General features: G+C 39.7%; 1 protein-coding gene across 1 annotated transcript; it reads right to left on the bottom strand.

The window, feature by feature from the left end:
* Window positions 1-141: 141 nt before the first annotated feature.
* Window positions 142-17,613, bottom strand: crybg2 (crystallin beta-gamma domain containing 2). Its single transcript, XM_049750630.2, has 25 exons — window positions 17,298-17,613; window positions 14,629-14,731; window positions 13,203-13,361; window positions 11,209-13,130; window positions 8,528-8,967; window positions 8,010-8,413; window positions 7,168-7,878; window positions 5,024-5,071; window positions 4,726-4,844; window positions 4,129-4,360; window positions 3,912-4,051; window positions 3,721-3,847; window positions 3,612-3,647; window positions 3,398-3,537; window positions 3,198-3,324; window positions 2,963-3,123; window positions 2,761-2,887; window positions 2,656-2,688; window positions 2,387-2,499; window positions 2,175-2,304; window positions 1,959-2,098; window positions 1,383-1,506; window positions 1,094-1,252; window positions 857-1,016; window positions 142-791 (listed from the first exon to the last, which is right to left on the bottom strand). The coding sequence occupies exons 1-25, from the start codon at window positions 17,480-17,482 to the stop codon at window positions 700-702; spliced, it is 6,132 nt and encodes a 2,043-aa protein (XP_049606587.1). The 5' UTR covers window positions 17,483-17,613; the 3' UTR covers window positions 142-699.
* Window positions 17,614-18,661: the final 1,048 nt, after the last annotated feature.

Below are 18,661 nucleotides of genomic sequence, written 5' to 3'. Positions count from 1 at the left end.
AAAAGATAAAGCGCAAGGTGGGAAGGATAGCCAAAGTCAATATTTAAACAAGAAAAGCAATAGAGCAGAAGTTTGAGTTTCACATTAACATTTTCTTTACAATGCATTATGAAAGTGTTTTGCAATCCAGTGACAACAACATTTCTTTTTTTTTTTTTGGACAATGTTTATAGTTTATTAGCATTTTAAAACCACACCCTCCTTTATATATTATGACTTTAGCATTAAAGAACAACATGCAGGTACCATATAGGTATTAATTATATCTCATTCTATATTTCTCTCTTTATATATTGCATAGAGATGAGGAATACCATAAAATTTTTGATACAATATAAAAATAGCTTTAAAACATTTTGCAGACCATACATTCTTTGGCTTCATTCATCATCTGTTCATTTTAAGCACTAGTTGACTTTTTATATATATAACAAAAACTTGAGCGGAGTGTACCATTGTAAACTGCAGGCATAAAAAAAAAAAAAAAAAAAAAAAAGTAATATGGTAAAGTCTGATTGGTCAAACTCTTCCCCCACAAGATATGCATGAATACTCCTTCCCGTACTCAATATACTACATAACACAAATATAGTATATTCCTTGGGGAGAAAAAATGATAAATACAACGGATTTGGATTAAATTAATAAGGCAGTATTTCGGGGTAATATTCTGACAATAACCAACATATCTGTGATAGCTTATTTGAGCAGCACAAGTTCCCACTGTTGGCTTAACCTCTCGTCATTCTCTGGCATAATCACCACATGCTCCTTGTCATAGTTTTGACCACCTGAAGAAAAAAAAAAAAAAATTAATACACCTGTTAATATTTACTATAGTATTATCGGTTCATACCTTTGACATCAATGACCATTCCGGGGAACGTAATGCTGCTGAGTCGTCCTCTCATCTGGGCCGTCCATGTCTGAGAAGGTTGCCGGGTCTCGTTCCATAAAATTAATTTGGCTCCGGCCTCAACATTGCCCATCACTTGAAGGCTCATGACTGGGGAAAGCTGCAAAAAATTATTGGTCGATGAAGATTCAGCCAGTAACATAACTGCATCATGTTATTTTTTTTTTAATCATGTACTTTATTCTTGATGAGTCCATCCTGATAGAACCAGATGTCACTCATGGGCTCCACTTCCGGTGCAACCACCACTCGTCCGGACTTCATCTCCTCCACTCCACCCTGGATGGACATGAGGTGATGACTCTCTGCATTTCTGATCTGGAAATAGTGGCGCTTCTGCAAAAATCACACAATTGTACAATAAATACACCAAGAAGACATTTTGTCAATTTAAATATAATTCTGTCAACAACACATGCTCAAATGGAACACCCAAGATGTTATGTGGAACTAGATGTTGAGAGACCTGCTTGACTGGATACATGGAGCCAACAGTCTGCACAGAGCTGAACTTGGGCCAGTTAGTGATTTCGATAGGCTCCAAAAGGAACTGGCGCCCTCTATAGTTGCTAAACTCACATAGCACCCAGCTGGAAAGAAGAAAGACAGCATTGTTAGATTTGGTATTTCCCCATTCCAGGTTCCTTGGTTAAAAAAATTTAAAAGGTATCAGACAATATTTAAATTAGAAAAAAACCTTTTTGCTGTGACAGTAAAACATAACCGAGATGTTTCCCCCCCCATAATTATATTTAACTTCTGCTGATAAAAAAATGCAAATAAATCAGCTATATTTCTTTTTTTCCATCTCCAGTCAATTCAGGTGTGCCGCAGGGCTCTATCCTGAGGCCCATTCACATCATCATCTACCTCAATCTTCTCGGCGCTACTTTCACTAAAGATATTATTCTCTTTCATCGCTTCACGGACGACACCCAACTCCACCTCTCCTGCAACCCCAACATCTCACTTCCACCCGCTTCCCTCATTACCTGATAATCACACCCACCTCAACCTTGATGCAAATCCCACAGGAACTTACCAGCCACTGTTGACTCTGACTGACAGAACATGGTCATTGAAGCCCTCCGCTACCATGTTGACAAGCTCAGAGTCTGTTGCGATCTCCCTTCCCTCTAGACCTTCCAATCCAAACAATGAGATGGATGGAACTGAGAAATTCTGCACAAAAAAAGATGAAGCTTGAAAGCCACGGTAGAAAAATAAATAAAAATAAATGTTTCTAAATTCTTCTAACCATTGGCACAGCCTTGACAGACCGGATGAAGGTGCTTGGTGTGCAGCCCATGCTTATCAACGTGCTGTAGCCTCCTTCTGATAAGACATACATGATCCCCGAAAAGTCTTTATTCTCATAGAGAACCCAGCTAGAAAAAAAAGGATGATTTTAATTTGAGACATGACACATTCCACCAACACATTCTTTGTGATGGATTAAAAATATCTGACCTTCCTCCAACAACTCTGCAGGACTTGATCTGGAATTCTTCAGTTGCAGCTTCCTGTTTATAGTTGAAGATAAGGCACTTGCCTCTGTATTCCGGCTCTGAGTATAATAATATCTGAGAAAGGCAAATTGAGATGCAGGAAACATGATTAAAAGATAAGTGCAATATCAGATATGATGACATTTGCATGCACAAAGTCAGATAATAAGAAAGAGGCAAAGATAAAACCAAATGTAGAAATAATAAAATAAATATGGATAAAATGCTCACCTCGTTTCTGGTCCTGTTACCGTCACTTGGAGCCTAAAAAGCCAAGCATTAAAATTTAAGATCTATCACATACTATATAATAATTTGCAGCTTCTATGGCCTCACCAAACGAATTGGCTGCACGGAGCAGATGCGAGTGTCACGAGAACCCCAGTCGGCACAATTACTGTAGAACCCTTTCTCCAGGATGTATTGATTACCAGAGAAGTCCACGTGGGAGTACGCGACCCACCTGGTAGGAGACAAGTCCACAGTTTACATTTTTACTCGACATCATTAACAAAGTCCGTTTAGTTTTTCGACTTACAGGCCGCTGAATACTTGGAGGGAACGAGTGTTAATTTTGTAGCCAAACAATTCAACATCCGGAATGGCCTCTGTCACTTCGAAGGTGTTCTCCTCTTGCGCAACAACACCCTCCTCCTCTTCCGGCTGCTCGAACAGCACCATTAAGGGGTCGCTCAAATCCTACAGAATGAAGCATTGATTAAACATTTGAACTTATATTTAATATTTTGGGGATTTTAATTTGATATACTTACAGCTTGTAGGAGCCGAACGGAACGCAGCTCCGAGTTGGTGGCTCCCCACACCCTCCAGTCGTGGTATTCACCTTCCTCCAGCAGATACTGGTTGCCTCGATACCCCTCCTTCTCATAGCCCACCCACCTTTATTAACACAGAGCTAGTTAAAATAAACATCTTGATGATGACATCACAAACATTCAAAAGCAGCACTCACATTCCCCCGTGCACTTTCAGGGATCCCACCGAGTACATGAAGGCACCCTGCTGCCTGTCCACTCGTGTCATAAAATCTCTCGTATTACCGGTGAGCATCCTTGATTTGCCGGTGAAATAGGACCTTTCGAAAACCTCAAGCTGCGGACAAATAAAGTCACATTAAATTATATAAAATATAACATAAAATGTATTAAAATGATTTTTTTTTTTACCTTTGGTTCACCAATGTTTTCCACTCTTGGCTCCCCCTATGGGTGGAAAAAAAACCCAGAACCTAAACATCAACATTCAAAGCAATTATTACTTGTGTGTGTCACTTACTATTTTGAGTGGATGCAACGAGCCCACATACGGTTGTTCCACAGCCCAGGAAGCGGGATTAGAATATCCCCCGACCTCCAACACGCGTGGTGAGCCCTCGAAAAAGGGTTTGGAAAATACCAGCCACCTGTGTGACATCATGAATCAAATTAAAACCATCACACACGATTGTCCAAAATAAAATTACTCACAGTCCGGCATTAATGATGATGGAATTAGCCCTGATGGGGAATCCAAAAATTCTTGCATCCTCTGATGTATCTCTGAAGATAACCTTCTTGCCCTCAGCGTTCTCCTCTGGGAATAAACTGATTTCAGGGACGCTGTAGTCCTAGAGGTTGAAGAAATTCATCTTACCACTAGATGTCACCAGTATGACATATATTTTGACGGAAAGTGACTTCTTACCCTCACTACTCTTCGAATAGATCCAATGATGAACCTCTTGGCTTTTGTCTCTCCCTCACTTGGTTCCCCGTTCTGTTCCTCCTCCTTCTTCTTCTCTTCAGTGACTTTTTGGCTATTGGGCTCCTGCTCCCCCTCCTCCTCCGATTGCGGAAAAGGACATGTGATCTCGATATCGCCCTCATCCAGGGCGATCTTCTCTCCTTTGAAGTTGCGTTTTTCATATAGCACCCATCTAGAGAGGAATGAGGACTTGTTAGTTGGTTAGTCATGTGCTAGTTGTGGACCATATAGGTTACTGCGGTTTCTTAAGTGCTAGCAAAACGTCCACATTGTCAGTTTGCGGCTTTGGTTTTCAACGTGGGTGTGTTAACTATCCAAGATATGTGATGAGCTAGTTTGACGAAACGTGAGCACACCTGGAAGAAAAAATAACAACTGAAAATTCTAGAGAAACAAGGTGTGGAGTTCTTTTTAACAATGCAATTTGCATTTATGAAATCTAGAATAGATGACGTGCTAGCTTTTTTAAGAAATGTTTTTCTGTATAATTTTGCATCTGGAAGAATTGTCATTCAAATTGTCTAATTGGTCTCATACCCTCCTCTGACCACCCTGATGGAAATGGTCTCCTGCAGCTCCCAAGACGTGGCGTCGACAACATCACTAATCAACTCGATCCTCTGGCCGCACATCCCGGGCCGGTCAAAAATGTACATCTGTTGAAAAAAGTGCATCGAGGTTAGAATCAAAAGTTTTGGGGTATATTCAGATGGGGCAATAAAAAAGTCACAATGAATTGAACCAAATTTGTAAACAAGGGAACAATTATCTTGTAAATCAAATAAATTGAGCCATCAAAGTATGAAGTCATTCATATGGGACGAGGAAGACTCACTTTCCCAGGACGGGGGTTGAGCTTTCCATGTTCCTTTTCTTTGGTGAGCTATGGACAAAAAACAAATGTTAGCATTGTTTTTATGTACACAAAATGAACACACTATTGAACAAGCTCAAAGGAGTTCTTTTTTCTTTCCTCGACCACATCTCTTTGACAGACGAGTATTCATTAATGTGTACCTGTTGAACCTGATACCTAGCGGCGCTATGTGCAAACTGATAATGAGAGTACAAGTTCACTAAAACAACGATAAGTACACTGTTGACACACTATTACTATTAATAATTATATGAAACGATGAGGAAATCAATGAGTTCGCACAATTAATTTAAAATGGTAGTAAAGATAATGATTCAAATGTGACATTATTTCAAAAAATCTCAGCAAATGATCACATTTTCAAACAACATACCTAGGAAATCCCAATGTCCTATATAGTTTTAGAATATCCCACTCGTGGTTAATAATAATAATAATAATAATTGGCTATGTATTAAAGAATCGAAGGAGACATTTCCTTCCTGTTATAAAATCTCTCGTGTGAATGGAATTTGCCATATCAGCAAAAATTAACGTCAGCATTCGCCTCGTGAACAAACCAAATGAAAAATCGTCAGCCTAAACAGGTGATCGTTTTTGTCAGATGTCAAGTCTACTTCATCATAAATGAACGAGAGCAAGACAAACACAAAAGCTGAGGTGTGGCTTAGTGTCAAAAACATTGACAGATAGCTGAAATGGGTGTGGAGCGTGGAGAAAACATAGCCGAGAAAAAGAAGCCAGAAGTCATGTGGCCTCAAGCTAGCAGTGTCACTTTATATGCATCAAGACGCTGGCAGAATTTAATCGTCTTCATAATTTTGACAGGATGCGATATCAGTCATGAAACAACAAGTAGATTGCGGTTTCCCGGCATCCACCATTTTTCCTTCGCACACAAGGAGGAGGATGAAGCAATAAATCTCATCCTTGTTCACTCCGATTATATTGCAAGAGGAATTGCACAAGGGAGGGCAGCGCTGTAGTGGGAGTGGTCATGGCCGACTTCGATCGCAGCTAATTAACGTGGCTCCTTAAATGCGTTAGTAACACGCTAGAGTTTCGACTCTTTTTGCTATATTAGAAAAAAAATAGCAAAAATGACAACACAGGTCCTAAAGTTAGCATAATTATTATTTCCTGCGCGGTAGAGGGAAGTGGGCCAGGAGGATTTGGCCTACACACAATTTTTACAATTTCATACACTGCATGCAATAATAATAATCATAATTTACGAAATAATTGTAAAGATATAATCTTAACGACCACTTTTTTACAATTTGGATTTCCTAAATATAGCAATAAAACAGAGTCTGGCATCAATCCCTATTTTGTTCCCCAAATTATATTTTGTACGACAGCCACAAAGCATTAGTGTCATGCCTTTTACACAATGTCGCCCTTTCTGAAAAGCAATCAAACACATTTGTGTGTAGACGGTTACCTGTAATCATTCTTCAAGTTAATGGAGGCCATTAAAGTACTTTACCATGTTCGTCTTTGCAACACTGCATTCCTTACACACCTTTGTCCTTCAGTACCTAAAAGTTTCTAATAATTTATTTGATTTAGTAAAGTTCTGCACGTGGAATCAAGCTTATTAGTCTTTTTTTTTTTTTTTTTGTGATGATTCCTCTAGTTTTTTATTTGAGCATAGCAAATTTGTCCTGACTTATCTCCAACTAATCTTCAGGTCTTGGATGCAGATGTTGTTGATTCAACTTGGGCAAACACAGTAAGAAAAACTTACCAGTGGTATCTTATGACACCAAGAAGCTGACACTCCTTTTGTGCAAATTCTGATCAGAGAATCTGGTTTCGCCACTTTGCAACATTAACACTTGCCCATGCATTGGCTTGGGGGGGTTTCTCGCAATTACAATATCACCTGCCTCGCCCATTTTAAAAGTCAAATTTTTTTTTTCCCCTTTGGGACTGCAAAAGCAACACGGTGCACAATAATGATAAGTATGCAGAACACACCTGCTCAAAAGAATAACAAATAAGATTGCCTGCACGTCCCTTTAAGCCTTTGTCCAAATGTTTTTACAAATATCAAGCTAGCGTGAATCAGGTCATGGGGTCAGTGTGTGGATACTCACATAGGCATCAGGAAAGGCTCGGTATTTGACATTCCTCTCTGGTTCAACTTTGGGGACTTGAGCTCCTCTGAGAAGGTTGTTGTTGATCAGTGGATTCTGTTGGCTGCCCACTGACATGGAATCATGAGAGAAGCTCCTTTGCAGAGAAGGTGTATTGAGCGCACTTGAGCCGATTCCCTGGCCCACCGTCTGGCCGAACTTGGAGTAAGAGGATGATTCTGTGGTGGGGAAGAGTCGGTGATTCTCCAAAGAACCGGTGGGACTGAGAAGACGAGCGGTGCTGCTGCTCGAGGTCAACGATGAGATGCTTTGGTGCGAGGGGAGACTTTTGCGAGCGTCATCGGATACGCTGGAGAAGCTGGATGGAGGAGAACTCGTGAGAAGAGATAAGCGTTCAAAGCGAGACGATGAGTCTGTGCTGGTGTTGATTTCGCTGCGCTCCTTCAGAAGATTAGAAGGACCCATATCTGGCAACGAGCCAGTGCGGAGCATCGAGCGATGGAACTTGGTATTCTCCTGCGTTTGATCCACCGAGGTGGGTTTGTAACTTCCAAAGATGTAGCTGTTGTCCAGACGAGAGTTTGAGGATGATTGCTGAGATGAGTTTCCGTTGAGTGATTTGTACTCATCGGAAGTGTCGGAGGATTGCCTCATGAGAATACTTTTGGTGGCGGATGCTCGGACGGGCATGTCTCTCGTTGCAGGAGGTTCCTGTTGGTCAAAACAGAAGAGCATTATTGCTTGTAGTTTTATAAACATTGCTCAGATTGATTTTGCAAGCACATCTAAAACGGGTTCGGCTGTCAGTAATAATGTTTACACCCAATTGAAAAATGTAATACCTTCTTCATTAACTCCAAGGGTGAGCGCGTGTCTCTGGAGGCACTTCTCTTTAGGCCCAGATCAGCAGGTATTTTATAAATCCCATTGAGGGCCTCAGAAGCAGAAGACGGAGACCTCTTTGTAGGACTGGAGATGTCAGAGGTCACGGGGCTGGGGGCGTCTTCCACGATGGGCGGCAAGGCCGAGATGGGGCCGGCGGTCGGCCCGCGTAGACTCGCGCTTCTCTGTCTCAATGAGGGCCCCATGTTCTTCAGGGTATCCACCAGGTTGTCCATTTCAAACTGGCTGGCGTCAGGCGAGGCCGGGGGTGTGGAGGAGGAACCTGCTCGGTCGTCAAGCTCCACCAACGTGGCCGTGAACACGCCGGTAAAACAGGATGCGTCCGTGTCGTCTGTGGAGAAGGCTGAAACAGAAGGTGATCGTGAGTTCTGGGCATGACTTGATTCACTCTGCCTCTCCCTCAGGTGCAGCAGACACCTCCCTCCCTCCAAAAAAAAAAACACTCCTCCCTACTAACCTGGCTGCCTGCCAAGCTCGCTTTGGCTGGTGTAGCTGTATGACGTTGCCTCGGGGAAAACAGCTGAGGAGTAGGTGCTGCTGGAGGAAGTATCAGACAGTCTGTAACTTGGACTACTTGAAAACAATGGCTCCTCTTTTGACGTAAATCTCGAGACACCCTCAAATGTTGTTTTCCAGCCATGTTCTGCACTCAGACTTGTTCCGTTGGACTCCATCCTGCCGTAATCCAACACCTCCTGTTTGGGTTCATTGTCATGCAGCATGGATACTTGACGGAATTGGTATCTGGATTCATCCAGTTTATCTGGAGGAGATTTTTTCGTGGAGAAGTTGCTGCTCAGGCTGCTGTAGCCCGAATTCATTTCGACATCTGGTTCTTGGTCTGCGAGGGTCTTGGGGGTGTCAGCATAAAAGCCTTCAGAAGATGGGGTGGGGGATCTGGAAGAAACGAGTAAACATATTTTGTTTTACGATCGTTTTTTTCTTAACAGTCAATTTTCTTCTTGGTCACAATATTAGGTACACCTACACAATGTAATGCAATCCAAGAGCTTCATCAAAAATTTACAAGCGTGGTAAAATAATGGAACGAGCTCAGAACGCAGCCAGCAGACTGAACATATTTTTTTTTTTTCTAATCTTCGAAATTGATTGCTTTTAATTGTTTTTTCTGAGTGAGAGAAGAAAAATGATACTGGTTGAGCGGGCTCTTTATCATATTCAAGATCAACTTGCAAATTCAAACTCGTTTGCAGGACCAACCAAAACAAGTTGGAAGATTCGCCATGATGGCTGTTGCCAATTAAAGGTGTGGCTTGACACATAACTCGGAATTTGCTGAGAAGTTGGCATTCCATTCGTGTCTAAAGTAGGCTGGTACACAACGTCTCGTTGGGATTAAGTAAAGCGGCAAATACCAATGAGGACCAAAGTAAAAAAAAAAAAAAAAAAAATCAATTTGTGACAGATGACAGAATTCCATCCTTTTTTTTTCTCGGGGTAACAAAAAGTCAGGAGCCAAAATTTAATTCCTCATTTTAACCTTGTGACTTTGCTACAGGTGAAACCTGTATGCTGTCTTGGCTGGGGCAGGGCACTTTTTGTCTTTCTATGACGACTAAATTTAAAGCCCAGATTTCCTAACATTTTTAAAATTCATATTTTTAAACATGCGTTCTCAAACTATCCAATAATGTATATTTTATTGTTAGCTTATGACAAAGCATAACCCTCAGGAATTGCTGATTTAATCTTTGAACGCATTGAAAGTGCAAAGGCAAGTATTTGCTGACATCATGTGGCGTTAAAAAAAATACAATTGCATCGCAACACGAGATTTTGATGGATTATCCGATTGGAATTTTATTTACTTATTTGTCAGAGAAAAAACGAGACTGCTGTGTCATGAAGGAATGTGACCTAAATAGCTTTAGCAATGATTAAAAGAGAGATAAGGCAAATATCTCCTATCCCGTGGCCTAGTTTAAAAAATTGCTTAATATTTAATATAACATTTTCAGATTTTATTTAGTTTTTAAAGCTATTAATATCTTAAAAACCTAATGTGTTGTCTTAAATTTGGATTATGATTGTCAATGTTTTCTTCTTAGTATGAGTTCTTTGCAAGTAAACAAGAGATAAAAACTTTTCCATTATACCCAGTTATCAAAACAAATATTGCATATATCTGAGCACTGTAGATCCCACAACTACTTTAAATGTCAAAACAATGTGTCAGCAATCCCAGAAGAAAAATCTACAAGAAAACGTCATAGTCCATCTTCAACTATTGACACTGCACACATCCAACTGTAAACACAACAGTCTCAAAGATGAACCATGAGCTCAATACTCCAATCATGAAATATCAAGGAAGCATTCACTACATTTCAGAAAGCTCACAATAAGATAATAATATAAAATCATTAAACCTCACATGCTGATTTTAATGTGTTATTATTTGCTGCAAAATTAATAAATTAATAAATTAACTATGCTCTTAAAATCTCAACAGCCGATAAAAAGCAAAAGATTAGCAAACGATTTTACTGTTGAGACATCGATACATAATTTACGTACCTTAATGGTTGCTACACGCCCACTCGAGTCAGAAATAATTGCTCAACTTATAGCTAGCAGACATTACAGCTAGAAATATGTTTTTGGGCATAATGTTGGCTTTAAAAAAAAAAAAAAAAAGTAAATACTGCTCATATTTTTAGAGTTGGCGTTAAAAAAAAAATACTACACATACTTATAAACAAAAAAAAAAAAAATCACGTCAATGGGAATAATTAGACATGACTTAGCATAAATAAAAACATGTGTTTCCGAATTACTGGTGCCTGAGCAATTATAGTGGACCGATGGAGCATCAACAATGTGTCCAAACTCCACATATTTTCTTTTATGAGATGAAAGGTTGAAACATTTATGAGGCTTATCAAGTAGCTTCATTGTCAGCTGAGAAAGTAGGCCACACATGATTCGCCTTGGCGTCTTGGCACTACATGTACAGCGGATCTCTTTACATGCTTTTCGAGTGGAAGACTTTCTCTTGTGCTACACGGAAAACCATCTTAACGTTTACAAAATGGTGGCTATTCACAAAAGTCTGCGAATCACGACCCAAAATTGTTCAAAGTTATCTTGATACAATAAAGTTTTTTAAACACTTACCGCTGTTTAAGGTCAGCTTCTATCAGATGCTCCCGTGTTCCAAAAGGTTCCTCTGTGGTTCCCCTCTGAAGATGTTGTGTGTCTACCTGCAGGTCTGACAGCTCAACTGCCACCTGGTTTCGCTGCACGCCGTTTCCTGCGCTCTCTGAAATTGTATCCACCCACTCACTCTCCTGCGTGACTCTTTTGTGTTCCACCGGAGTGGCGTCTGATTGCAACTCAGCGCTGAGCGTGCTCGAGACGATACAAGAGTTTTCTGTGAATGTATTTTCCTGGCTCTTGTCTTGAATTATATCTGAAGTAGGTATAAGTTGCACCGCCGTGTCTTTAAATTCATAGAAGTCTTCCTGTCTTGTGATATTCGGAAGCAATTGTGGACTTTGCACATTTATGGGCTGGTTTTCTTCATGAAGGCGGTCTACTGTTCGGGTGACATTGATCCAGGGTTCATCGCCCCCCTCCCCCTCCCTGCTACTGTAGGGTGCAGCAACCTCGCATACCATTGGTGTTTTCACTTGCAGAACCGGTGCGGCCGGTAATTCTTCTTCTTCTATCTGCGGCAGTACCTGAGTGACAAACTCCACAATATTTCCATCTTCAACTTGAGGAAACTCAGTCGGCGCCTTCTCAAAGTCGCTGATCTCCGACGGACCTAGAAAACTTTCCTCTTCTTCAATTTGCTCCATAATAAGCGTCGGCTCATCTAAACTTTCCATATTGTCTTCTTCCGCGCTGAAATATAAATCCATGGTGCTCCCGTCATCTGATCCCACACTTAGATAAACCGGACTGCATGGCATCGAATAAGTCTCGATCTGTCCAGGAGGAGGAGATGAAACTAAATCGTTATCTGCATCCATTTTTATCTTAAAATCAATCACTTCATTTAGTTTGGAAGAGGAAAATCCAGAATCAGTACTCGTCTCGTCGGTGATTAGTTCTTTTACCAGGATCGCCCTTCGTTTGGAGTCGGTAACTTGAGTGTCCGTCTCTTGGGATGTCACATATTGAAAGACAGGAGGGGCCGAGTTAAAATCGAGTCTTTCTTCATATCGACTGTTTAATTTGATCGAGTCGAGTTGTTCGGAATAGTAGGTAGTGGAAGGGAGATAGCTGCGGGGGGATTCGGGATTTATTAAATCCTGAGGGGTATCGAAAGAATAAAATGTCTGCTGGGAGGGAGTCTCATAAATATTTGTTTCCTTCTGAAAATATGAAAGAGGTTCTGATTTGGATTCGTGGGAGATATCAACAGGACTTGTTGGTAGCGACGAAAGGATTTCCGAGGTGAAACTGCGGGGGAACAACGATTCGTACAAAGCGCTATAAACGACGTCTTGGTCGGCGGGCGGGCTGATTGTTTTGGTGGAGGTATCAGGAAGGGTTTGCTCGATGTGAGGGAACAAGACGGCTTGTTGGACCGGAGCAGATTCTGAAGAAGGAACAGGCTCGGTGGTATTAGCTTCACCATCTATCATTTCGCGAATGGATGGCTGTTCGATCGAGATGTCGATGTCTGCGTTCGATTGTGTCGGCTCCTCGGCTAGATTTCCGGCGATGACATCATCAGGAGGTTGATATGAAGAAGATTTGCTCGGCTGAGAATCTGATGTATGATTGCTTTCAAATCGATTGTCATCTACTGGAATGTTTTCTTTCTCTTCTGTTTGAACCGGAATGATTTTAGCTTTATCGTGCAAAGAAAGGGGTGAGACGTTTGTTAGATGTTCCTCAAGTCCTGCTTTGGTGGTCTGAGGTGTTTTGTGTGAGAGAGCATAGTATGATTTGATGAGTTTTGAATGGATGGAGGGAGGGGATGGGATGTCAAAGCTATCTTTGGTGTCGAGGGCCGGCTGAGAAAGGCTGAGCATGGCTTTTCTCTTGCCCTGACTATCCACCATTTGACGAAGGTCTGCATTTCTCTGAAAAAACAAAAATGATCACACGATCATCTAATGAATAATCTGCATTTAACTTGGATAAACTTAATTTACCTCGGCGTGCTCATCGATGTCAGGGCTATTGAGACCAGAAGTGCTTTGAGATACATTCCCCTCTTTTTTCTTCTTCCTCTTTTTCAGCAGCCCAAAAGAAAATGTGGAGAATTTGTTGGGCTTATGAAGATCTGTCTCAGAGTAGCTCAATTCTTGGGCCTGGAGAGGAGAAACAAAGAAGCAGACTACAATAATAGGAAACGCCCATAATGTTTCTAAAAAGTTATTTGCAATCTGACAAAACTTTTTTTTTATTAAAGGAATGCCTTAATATAGCAACAAAAGTTAACGCCGAGTTCTTTTAATAGACTTAAGACAGGAAACGAATCTAAAACCCGGTTTTCATTCCAAGCATTACAACTGCTCCACCCTAAAAAACAATTAAAAAATATGATCTGCTCAAACCAAAAGCAATTTCCTAAATATTTTTATCAGGGCTCCAGACCGCCCCTGGCATTCATAACGAGACCTATAAAATAAATGTTTTTTTTTTTTTAATTATCAGTTGAATTGTTTTGGGGAGATTCCGAAACCAAATGACATCATGATTATTAAAATAGTTAATTGTTACTCTAAACCAATCTCCATTATATGCGTGGAACATAATGACCAATCGACATGGATCCAAACTTGGATAAGAGCTACGTAAGACTTATTGACAATTAGTTCAAATTTTGTTGTGGCGCTTAATCCGCTAGAATGTAAACGAGGTGTGCCAACTCAAATTCTTCCTTCTATGACAAATGGAAGAAAATTGATGATCACCGATAAGTCACGATAGCTTGATGAAATTGATTTTTTTTATTAAAAGAACAAGGCTTATTTTATTTGCATGACTGATATGCTCAATTGCATTTCTGACGTCATGTTTGTTCAGGAACTTAAGTAAATAAAAAAAATAGTAACCGGATGAAATAAGAGTCCTGGATCATGATGACTAACTAAAACTGGTTCACAAATTGTCATGGAATAAAACAAACACACCACGTTCCTATTAATACATTATTATGCACCTCAATTGATGTATTAAGACAAAATTAGTCTGAGTTTTTGCCTTTAAGCATGATAGCTTGTAGCGCACTTGCGCCCTCTTTTGGAGAGAACAGTGTAGTGAAGATGTTATTTCATCTATGCTTAACTAGAAGTTCTGGATTCTTGACAGGATTAGTCGTCAGGTTCTATCAAGTTATGCGTATGCAGTGATGTGCAGCTTAATTTGATAGTGCTGAAACACTCCCATCTTTTTTTTTTTTTGACTGATGAAGCCACAAATTTGCGCGGAAATTAATTGGCCAAATAAAAGCGAGCCAGGAAGAACCCGGCTGTGAAAAAGTCAGAATGTCAATCAACCTGTGGTTTGATCCGCAACCAAAAGGTTCCCAGGCCAAGATGCATGAAAGAGTAAATGATGAGGATTGTCACTGACCTTTGACCTGGGTCCAGTGGCATATATAGATGAGCTTGTCTTGTCCAAGACGTTGCCACCCCAGCTGGATCCGTTCACTGGACCAGTAAGGGGTTCAGTAGGACTGAGGATCACACAATTAACAGCAAATTTTGATTATCGCCTGACTTTTTTTTTTTTTTTTAAACACAGCAATGAATCATTGTTTGAAGAATGTTGATCAGAACCGGCTAAACAGAGATTGACGTTGTGTTTCTCGGAACAACATTCCGTATTCTGCAAGTGTAACTTTTTGCAGCAAGTATCAATGTTCCATTAGAGTAATGTTCACAAATAAAAGAAAATCATCAATCGATTGTGTCATCAGAGATAACATGATGCAATCTGCCATCTTTAACTTTTTTTTTTTTTTTTTTATCCAAAGCGGGACTTTAATGAGTCCTCACTCGATACACACATGGGCTCATCTCCTTCGCACAACTGGAAGGTCCAGCCTCATAGCAAAGTGACATCTCAAGTCAAATTTATGGACTTGTGGTTCCAAGTCGTAACAACCTTCAGTTCCTGCAGTTAAGCTTTGAAGATGTGTTTTAGGCACTTTGAAGAGCACAGCGCTGCTTCAGTTTGTTTTTTCAGCCTCGTTGCACTTGCGCAATCCCTCAATATGTTCACAGTATGGCCCCTCCAAACATCAGCACACACATACTTACAGAGCTACCATTGTTTTGCTTCTGACAATCCATCAACATTCATTATTTTCTTTAAATCCTCGTCCATCATTCAGAAGCACGTGGGAAACACACCTGATGTACATGTTTCCTATTTATAATTGTGCAGATTAAATGCAAAACGCTTATTGACAAGACAGACAAAAAAATTGTCTTTTAAGGATGCAATTAAAATCATGAAAAATGTACATTTAAAAAAATAAAATAAAATGTATGTAAAATTAAAAAAAAATCATATGCCAAAAGTGATCACTGATTAAAATACTACATTCTCATACATATTTATTTTATTATTTTGGAATTTTTTGGGTGTTCAACCTTTACCCCAGTCACCAAGCATGCAACTCTTGGCCAAACTTTTATTGCTCTTTCCACTACGCAAACACAAAGTGCCAGTAAGTGTCGTCTGTAAGCACACAATGAACGACACTATGGCATTGTTTTTGTATTTCCACCCTTTTAAAAAATCCATCTGTATCACGCGCACACAAAACAAAACAAAACATTGCATCTTCCCTTAATTGAAATGTACAATAGATAAACAATGTCAGTGTTATTCTTAATATCTAATTAGAACAATTATTACAAAACATTTTTAATAATATAATGATCTTGTTTTCTGCCTAGCACATTAACGCCTAGCAAAAAACAGAACCAGTCAAAACCTGCAAAACATCAGCTGTATATCATGCAAATATTTATATTTTGTATAATTTATTTAAATATCTGTGATGATGTACACAAATATCTTTCCCCCTTCCTCCAGTAAAAACACATCCAACAAAATTGGAGCCACCAGGGAGGATTATGAAATGTTCCACAAAGTCTGCACTGGGAGGAATGTTGACTGGATGTTACTTAAGATATTTATCATTATGGTTGTAATTTGCATTGAAGTGTGGTGACTGGTGACCTTTAACCTGCACAACTCAACTGAAAAAAAGAGAGGAGGAATAAAAATAACTGCCATCATGTGGTTGCACACGTGTGCAAGCTCATCTGAGCACAACGAAGAGGGTGTGCACACTTGTGCAACCAAATTACCTCATTTGTGTCTCTAAAATATTAATTTTTTTCAATTGGGTTGTGCATGTTATGAGTCGCAATAATGGTGGAACAAGTTTTTAAAATTATTCATCTTGGTCTCCATTTTAATATCACAAAAACATCACAGTTGAACAGGGGTGTGCAGACTTTTTATAATCACTGTATGTATTTCACTTCTGACATGATCCAATATAGATATTTTTTTCACTTTTACATAAGTTACTGCTATCCCTGAACAACGTAAAACTACATTTTGAGAGAGAAAGTAAAAGAAAGGAAGAACCTGTAATTGGTTTGCTAGAAAAATGCATGGATGGACAAAGCACAAGGTTTTGGTTTTGTATTTAATATTTTATTTTATATCCATCTACTTGTTCTCACTGACGTCACAGCAGCTGGTTCCTACTTCAGCCTTCAATTAACCAAACACGCATGTTTTTGGAATGCATGGTGAAACATCATGCAAACACGAGAAGCTCATGCAAACATCACCCGAATGAATTTGAGGCCTACCACTACTTCATTCCATGATATATTTTAGACACAGATTGGACCACCACTCAAAATATTAGCTTCATAAGAACCAAATTATTTCTTGGGAAACAAACTTTCTCAAATAGAGAGTCCAAATTAAAAATTAAATAATGGATGGCCCTTGACAGGTGTCCATGTGCTAAGCATGCAAAGTGCATGCACATATGGATAGCTTGAAGACCACAACTTCTCAAATTTGGTGACGGAAGGTCCCACCTTCACACAACTGTTGCGCAATTACGCACAATCAATATTTCCATTGTATGGTGTACTAACGCGACTTTTAGTAAATTAGCCAGGGTTGATTGTGCAGGTAGGAATTCCTAACATGGGTAAAATAGCCGTCTGCAAACAAAATGACGTCACCTGTGCAAACTTTACCTGGATATCTGCTGCTTCTGTGAAGAAGTGCTTCCTTTCGACTTCAGCTTCAATTTAGGCAATTTGAATTTCTTTTTCTCGTCCGTTTTGTTCACCGCGTTGTCCACCGACGACTCCTCCAAATGGGGTTCACTCCTGGAGAAGAAATTTTTGAAGGATTTTTTACTGAGCGTCTTCTTTGCCATCTCCACGTTGAGAATGGAGCGAGCGAGCAGCTCCGTGGATGAGAAACGCGCAGTAACTCCGACTACATAAATTATGCGAGCTCCGGAGACGCCTCAAAGATGATACTTTGTTGTCAGATACTCTCAGCTGACAGTTTGCCTTAATGCAGCCTCTAGTGGAGAACTAAAGGTGGTGTGAAGTGGTTACACTCCCACGAGAAGACACGCCCACATTGGGAAACGCAGAATTAAACAGTTTATATTTTTTTGTGCATTTAAAAAAAAATCCTAACGCTCTTAGGATGGCTCTTATTTATTATGGGGCACTTACTTCTGTCTTGGGCTTGAAGAGAAATAAAATATTAATTTTATTATATCTTGGTGTCAATTACATGAAGATACTACAAACTGTACCTTCACTTTGAGAGTAACTAGAGATCCCGTGGGAAGTAAAATGACTCCTCAAAGTAGGACTTAGAAAATTGTTAATGTACTGTAAATACATTTTTGCAGGTACTTCCATATTTATTTAGCCTACATTCCAAACTGAAACTGCGCTCTTTGTCAAAGAAGGCTCATTGCTGATGTAAATGTAAACATGTCTTGAAAAAAAAAAAAAAAAAATGACAAAGTCAACAATGACTGAGATCTTAATAATCTTATATGGACAAAAAGAGGGAGCAAAATATTGACTGTTATTTTTTTCTTCTTCAAAATCGCCTACTTAAGCAAAAACAACATTTGACTGGCTATATTTTGCAGTTTGCGCCTCTTTGTTATATTCCACCAAGTGCCGAATACCATCGCTCGATGGCGACATCATTCCAAAACAGCTCAAAATAATTATTGGCATGCGAGTGTCCTGTTTTTCCGCTAGATGGCGGTATTATAACGTTATCAAACGGCGCTGGGGTTTAAGCCAACATGTCAGCTACAGTAGTACAACAGAAGACAAGTACAAAACATTTAAATAAATGTGTATTATTGTCCCCAAAAGCACATGATCCACAAGATTGACAATTCAAAATGTGTCAAATTAAAAACAGCAATCTTAATATAATTTTCTAATTGGGAGACTTACTGAGATTTAATGATAAGAAAATCATAAACCATTTAAAAATATATTCTTGGTTGGAGACTTAATTGATTCAACCCAATGTCACAAAACATTACATTCTATTCCTTGTATGTAATTCATAG

Source organism: Syngnathus scovelli, chromosome 19 (genome assembly GCF_024217435.2).
Source record: "Syngnathus scovelli strain Florida chromosome 19, RoL_Ssco_1.2, whole genome shotgun sequence".
NCBI lineage: Eukaryota > Metazoa > Chordata > Actinopteri > Syngnathiformes > Syngnathidae > Syngnathus > Syngnathus scovelli.
The sequence above is the reverse complement of the archived record's forward strand: the minus strand, read 5'-3'. Positions and strand labels throughout refer to the sequence as shown.

Bases quoted from the DNA above. Each gene is read 5' to 3' on its own strand.
- crybg2 (XM_049750630.2), bottom strand. From the start codon at position 17,482: ATGGCAAAGAAGACGCTCAGTAAAAAATCCTTCAAAAATTTCTTCTCC. The intron at 4,361-4,725 runs GTATGAGACCAA...ATTCCTCTCTAG, and splicing joins ATCAGGGTGGTCAGAGGAGG to ATGGGTGCTATATGAAAAAC. The intron at 4,052-4,128 runs GTAAGAAGTCAC...TTCAACCTCTAG, and splicing joins CTATTCGAAGAGTAGTGAGG to GACTACAGCGTCCCTGAAAT.